Genomic DNA, 7,500 nt, shown 5'->3' on the forward strand with positions numbered 1-7,500 from the left:
GTCATATTTTTTATCACGTGTTTATTTTCGTGATACACACACACACACACATATATATATATATATATATATATATATATATATATATATATATATATATATATATATATATATATATATATATATATATATATATATAATATGTATTCACAGCAGGAACAACAAAAGATAAGCTAAATCCGTATTGTACATAGAAAACAGAAACTGACAAATTTGTATTGAAATAAAACATTCAGAATCTTAATTTTGCTGTGTATGTTGTAATGATCACCAGCGTGTCATTCCAAGTGTCATGTTTATACAAAATCTGATGCTACCATCATACTTCTTATCTGGTAACAAATTCCAATAAAACAAATAAAATAATGTATACATCAATAATATTGTGTAAGTATATAATATGTGATTAGTTAAGCCTGGTCGACGACCGGAGTGTGAGGCCTGGTCGACGACCGGGCCGCGGGGACACTAAGCCCCGGAAGCACCTCAAGGTAGCCTAGTAATTTGTGTTTTACAATAAGTGGCAGATTATTCTCTTCTATACCTCCAAAGGATACCTGATCAACCAGGCTGTGACTCATACGTCAGGCTGCGAGCAGCCGCGTCCAACAGCCTGGTTGATCAGTCCAGCAACCAGGAGGCCTGGTCGACGACCGGGCCGCGGGGACGCTAAGCCCCAGAAGCACCTCAAGGTAACCTCAAGGTAGGCAAGGTATAAGCCATTGTGAGCATTAACTCACCACAACACAACATCCAGCTACAATTGACTAAAAGAGTAATAATTAAAAAAGTATTATATGGCAGGGACAGGGATTGGAAATTATTAATATTATTCATATTGGTCAATTTTCTCCAGTAGAAACAGGAGCCAGGAAGACACTTATGAAAGTACGGTAGTACCTGCAACACCTATGTACCTTTATCTTAACTTTGGGGATGAATAAAGCATGAGGCGCTGTAGTGAGGCCTGGGGCATGGGGAGCTGCCGCTGGTGTTCCCAAGCGTTCGTAAGGTGTTGGTGAATTAATGTGGGGCGGGTGAGAAGGTTTCAAGAGTTCAATTGTGTGAGTTAAGGGGGCTTCGGTTACCGTGTGCGTTGGGTGGGGTTGTGGGAAGCACGACGGGGCGGTGCCGGACGTTACGGGGCATGACGAGACGGGGAGCTGGGTGGGACTTTCCGGGACGGGGCGGGACGGGGCGGGGCGGGGAACCAGTATGTGTGTAGGGAGGAGGAGCGACACACAGGCACCCCCCTCACCACTGTCACCTGTGATGCCACACACACTCACCACCTCCACCACTCTGGCAACACCTCGCACGCAGTGGCCACGGCACATGACGCTCATATTCAGCACTCGTGACCACAGTCAAACAGTGACGTGCTAGTGAACGTCTTACATGCGTATTTCCTTGGAACATAACACTCGCATAAGGTGGAACTTAGCGTCCTAGCCTTGGTGCCTTGAGTTGCAGTGGTGACCTGATATCTTGTGGCGACCAAACGCTTGGTCACGACGATATCATGACCTATGGTCAAACGTGGTGACATGCTATACTATAGCGACCCGACTTAGTAATGTGATTATTTGATAATCTCCATTGCCCCTAGCTGCGTACCCTAGTAGAGTGATCTCACATCGTACAGTGACCTGACTTCACGCTGTCGTCGTTACCAGCCTCGTGGCCTGCCGTGGCGGCCTGGCACCGTGACTTGGCTGTGACCTGGTCACCAGCACCGGTCACCACACGCACGCCATCACTGCCGGCGGAGTGCGTCACTCGCGGCCGGCATTACATGTGGCCAGGTAAGGGGGGCCTCTGTGGAGCTGAGTGAATACCCAACACCACACGTCACAGATCAATGCACCTTCTCTTACTGCTGCCAGTACTGCTACCTCTGCTACTACTAGTACCACCACTATTACTACTACTACTACTACCACCACTATTACTACTACTACTAGTACCACCACTATTACTACTACTACTACTACCACCACTATTACTACTACTACTACTACCACCACTATTACTACTACTACCACCACTATTACTACTACTACTACTACTATACCGCAAATAAATACAGTGGCGCGGAATCACTAGAACGCTGGTTTCAATCAACTGATTGTCTCAAATAGTTTTCTCACTACTGTACTACGAATGCTACTACTCTACCACTATTAATACTAATACTACTACTAGCACTTGCTGGTACTCATAATACTATCACTACCCCCTATCACTACTAAGTACTATTATTATTATTATTATTATTGCTACTTCTGATACACTTACTAATTTAACTAATACTGGTACTGTCATCACTAACACTTAAATTTACAATTTGTACTACGTCCAACACAAATTTCATACCTACTTAAGCTTCAATCTGGGTCCACTACCTTTTTCTACTCCTAGGATAATTCTACTAATAGTAGTACTACTACTATTACTTCTACTTAAACTACTGCTACTATCAACACTACTTCAGCCTTTACAACTACTCCTACTGCGAGCATCTTCCATTGTCTATAGTAGATCAATGTCTACTTTCTCCATTGTTACTGATGATACTACTGATAGTGTTACTGCACTAATTCTTCAACTACTTATTCTACAACAAAAACAACTACTACTACCACTACTACTACTACTACTACTACTACTAATAATAATAATAATAATAATAATAATAACAACAACAACAAAATGTTACTCTGAGACCCGGCAATAATGTAGTGATAATCACTGTAGTTTCACTGTATTTGTTTTTACGTTTTAGATGTATCATACATGTGAATATGACCCTTCGTTAAAATGCCCACTACTAATTCTAGCAATAATAATACATTTTCTACTACTAGGCTACATTTTCTATTACTAGGATACATTTTCTACTATGCTTCTATTTATACTAGGCTATATTTTCTATTACTAGGCTACTCGTACTGCTGCTGTAACTACTCTACTATTACCGATGTCTGGAAAACAATAATGACACTATGTAACATCATTGTTGTGCCTGGGTATTTAGTGTTAGTTTCTAATTATCCATGCCTCCAGAGTATGGAAATGGCTTCTATTGTTACAGAGTTGTCACAGCTACTATTGGCTACTATTGACAAGTTGACACAGCTCTAGATAAGGAGTTGGAAGCCTTACTTTGAGGTGATTTTACCTTGAGGTGATTTCGGGACTCGGCGACCCCGCGGCCCGGTCGTCGACCAGGCCTCCTCAGTAGCCTTAAAGTAAACTTCATGACATCTTCACTCGGTTGTCTAAGGCAAAAGTCAAAAGCAAAGTTTAAGGGGAATAACAACCATTTTCTGTGCTTTAGAGGCATAAGCTATTAGAAAATTACTACCCAGGGATAAATAAAATTGTTACAATGTGTTATTTACGCAAGAAATCATTTTTATCACTGGAGGAAGAAGCGCTTTCTCCCTACTTATTTTTATGCAATAATTATCTTTATCATTATAGCCTGGAATGCTAGCAGCATAATTCTGTTCATCTAATCTGTCCTGGGAACTTCACAGCTCAATGAATGGCAAGTGTTGCCAAAACGTTTGCCATTGCTCTCAAGGTCAATAGATATTTCCCCTTTCATTTACTTGACCTCTACAAAAGTCGTATTTTTCCTTGTTTAGAATATTGCTCTTATAACTGGCGTAGTTCCCTTACGTCAAAATTCTTGATGTAGTGTGAAGGAAAGTGGTTCGTCTAATCCCAATTCTTCTGATCTCAAATTTAAGCTCTTTTGCTGCATAGTTGCTTCTCTTTCTTCTTTCGCTACTTCGAAGGCTACTGCTCTTAAGTTCTTGTAACCCTGTACCCACTCGTCAAGTACAGTCGAGCTGTACTAGCACTACAGCTTCTCATAGTTGTTGTCTTTCACTAATCCAATAATTAAGTGACCACTGACACCACCGACTTCTTCCCAGCCATCTTGAGGAATGGACTAGCACCCTGCGTGTTCCCAAACACCTTTAGTCTCCAAATATTAACAAGTCGCCTTAGGAGTTTTATTTTCACTGCAGACGGATATTTGTATTTTTACAAAATTATAAACTGACCGGCTCTTAACGACTGACAGATATACGAGTTATTTATTATTTGGAAAGTGAATGGATGTATATTTCTTACGTTCAATAACTGGACAGTTCCAGCACTTGGTCTTGGTTCTAGATCTTCAACACATAACTTTATTTCTTGCGTGAGACGTAACTCATCTTTCTCGTTACAGACATGATGAACGAGGATGGTGGTAGCGGAGGAGTGATGGCTATGGCTGGGGGCAGTCTGAGAATGTTCCCGCGTCTCCACCCGCACCTCTCGCCCCATCCCGAGCACTATTTGGACTCTCAACCTCTTGACTTTTCCACAAAGAAGGAAAAGCTGTCGCCAACTAATTTCGGCAGCGACCACAGCGACGACAGCGACCGCTGCAGCCTAACAGAAGGCGGCCTGGGAATGGTTGCCAACCTGGTTCACGACCGCAAGTTGTGGTCGCGGTCTTCAGAATCCGGCGTCTCCGTCAGTAGTAACTCTCCCGAACGTCCCGGGTCACCTAGGTCCAACTGTGGCTCACCTATGGCCTTCAATCCTGTCCGCCATCCTCACTACCAACCAGTCCACCACATGTCTCCCACCTCCCACCTCGCCCACTCTCAACTCGCCCCGCACATCCCAGCCTCAATCAACTCTGCCCTCTTCGCCCAGCTACACGCTAACCCGCTTCTCTTCTCCACCCTCCAGTCAGCAATTGCCAAATCTAAGATGGCACATCCCTTCGGGCCATACCTACATCAGCCCAATCCATCCCCAACGTCCAAGGACTTTACTCCAGCCCGACCTGGCTGTCCCTCCCCTAGCGCGTCCAGCAGTCTGGGTATGAGCGGCCTGGAGGGAAGTGGGCTTGGGTCAGGAAGCTTCTGTGCTGGCGGTCCCTCTGCGAAACCCAAAGTTCAGGTTCCAACGAACTTATCGCCGAACATTTTGGGAGGATATGACGGGCTAGGAGGGCTGGGAGGCGGGATGGGTTACGGTCTGGGCGGCAGCACCACCAGCATGATAAACGGGGAGCTGAACTTCGCTGTGGAGAGCAACGACGCTTATTCCAGGTTCAGGGAGCAGATGCTGGCGCAGGTGACAGCCGCCAAATGTCGGCGCTCCACAGTTGGTCGCAAACCCTCTCACAACAATAGTGTCGACGTCCCCATGACCTTCAGGGATAAGAGCGAGGACAACGACTCCAGGAGTGATGGAAATATTGACGTGTGTGGACTAAACAGCGAAGGCGGGGTTGTGGAGTGTGAGGGAGGAGGGCCGCCCACGGATGGCGACGGTGACGGTGACGACAGCGGTGACATGATGACCTGCTCTTCAGTGGCCTCCAACGGCAAGAGACGCAACAGACAAAACGGCGACTGCGTCAAGGACGACGCCTACTGGGAGAGGCGGAGGAAAAACAACGAGGCCGCCAAGCGCTCAAGGGATGCCCGGAGAGCAAAAGAAGATGAAATCGCCATCCGCGCCGCTTTCCTCGAGCAGGAGAACCTTAAGCTGAGAGTAGAGGTCGCCTCGCTGAAGACTGAGACGTCTAAGCTGAGATGCTTATTGTATAACAGCTGAGAACTGAGCAACCCGTCCTCTCCAATGGTACATAGCATTTTAACGCATAAATCTTCTAAGGGCAAAAACTGACGTACTAAAAATCATATCGGCTCGCAAAATTGATGTTATGTCCCGTTTTCTATTTGTGGATCCTCTGTCAGGTTAGTGACGTTAACGCTCGAGAGGATGGACTGAACTGTCAGTTAAGACTGAGGAGTGTGTGTAGAGCCGCCTCTCCTCCCCACCACTGTGCCTTATCTTCTACGTCATTATCTTTAGCATCTCTAGCTGCCTCGTGGAGCCTGCGACACTTACTTTAACATGTGTGCCAGCCCAGGTGTAAAGTGTACAGTTGTGTGAGAATGGTATACACACAGGCAATATATGGACGCATAACAGCGTGTTGGAAAACGTGATCAGTGAAAATAACACGTGTAGAGCTGGAGGGAAGGCGAGACCTGTACATTAACCCGTGGGATATATACACGTGCGTAGGAGTGTGTTCAGGTTACGGACTATTCATCATGCCCGCGCCACCTCTTGGCTGGCTTAATCTTCATCAATCTGTGTTCATGTTGGCATCAACAACTCATGCCAACATGAGTTGTTCATGACGGTATGAGTGATTATCTCTCGACACCTCCTGAAGCGACTTCTACCCGGCCACTGCCCGTTAAAAAACAATGCAGCGCGTCCCATAGTGCTGGTTCGATCCCTATCCTGCGCCAATGATTTTCGCAGCGTCCTAATGTAATAAATAAATATTAACCATAGTCTCCCTCTAACCACCGCCACCTTTACTACCATTTCTCTATCATCGTCGCCGACCTCTTCGTCCACTGACATCATTCCATCTACGCGGACCTATTCATCCTCACTTGCTTCCCTCCTCCTACATTGATGGTATTTTGTTCTTCTCCCCCCAATCGTCTCCATCAGTTTTGTAAGTGACTCGGCGCGAAGGCGCTTGCTGTTGGTGTAGCCTTTAGGTACCATTAAAGGTACCATTTAGGTACCATTATACCTTAATATAAAGAGTTGAGGCCAGTTAGATACCTTTATATTATAGTGTTAACAATTAAGACTTGTTATGTACCATTATAACATGTTATTAACAATTACGACCTGTTAGGTACCATTATAACATGTTACAAAGGTTCTTGATTCTCTACACATTATATTGTTTGTTAAATAATTTTCACGGGTTTTCTAAACAAGCTATGATCATCGCACTCTCATAATTCATGTGTTGGTTACGGTCCAAAGTGTAATATAATAATGAAATAGTAATATAATAATATAAGAGTAATATAATTTATGCATATATATATATATATATATATATATATATATATATTTTGACAAACCCATCCTCCTAAAATGAAAGTATTTACAGTAAGCTATGAGGTCGAAAGTACTAGGATGTCGTGATGGACCACCAGAAAGCAGTTGTTGTTGTTTAAGATTGGCTACTTGGAACAAAAAGTTCCAAGTAGCACGGGCTATGGTGAGCCCGTAGTAAAGAAAGCAGACGTTTGTATCTTTGAATTTTGACAAAGCAGAATTTGTTTTGTATTAGTAACATAAATATTAGACCAAACCTAATCTCTCCTAGTAGTCTTAGACCTAATAAATGCTACCTGAGGCCTAATATAGCACATATACGTACTATACTAGGCCTAATATAGTACATATGTGTACTAAACTAGGTCTAGGAATATTTTAAGTTTAATTTAAGAATTATTTTTTTCCAGACTATAAAAGTAGTACAAACAATGGCTTACTGTGCTCTATTACTACATATTAGTACTTTCGAGCGCATAGTTACGTAAAACTACTCTCATTTCAGGAGGATGACAGATATTGACCTGGAAAAAGTCT

General features: G+C 43.8%; 1 protein-coding gene across 1 annotated transcript; it reads left to right on the forward strand.

The window, feature by feature from the left end:
- The first annotated feature begins 4,266 nt into the window (after positions 1–4,266).
- On the forward strand, positions 4,267–6,927 carry LOC123756909 (uncharacterized). The gene has a single exon (XM_045740319.2). It carries the CDS (start codon positions 4,285–4,287, stop codon positions 5,635–5,637), a length of 1,353 nt encoding a protein of 450 aa, XP_045596275.1. The 5' UTR covers positions 4,267–4,284; the 3' UTR covers positions 5,638–6,927.
- The last annotated feature ends 573 nt before the right edge of the window (positions 6,928–7,500 follow it).

This window comes from Procambarus clarkii, chromosome 26 (assembly GCF_040958095.1).
Source record: "Procambarus clarkii isolate CNS0578487 chromosome 26, FALCON_Pclarkii_2.0, whole genome shotgun sequence".
NCBI lineage: Eukaryota > Metazoa > Arthropoda > Malacostraca > Decapoda > Cambaridae > Procambarus > Procambarus clarkii.

Coding starts and splice junctions, on each gene's coding strand:
- LOC123756909 (XM_045740319.2), top strand. CDS start 4,285: ATGGCTATGGCTGGGGGCAGTCTGAGAATGTTCCCGCGTCTCCACCCG.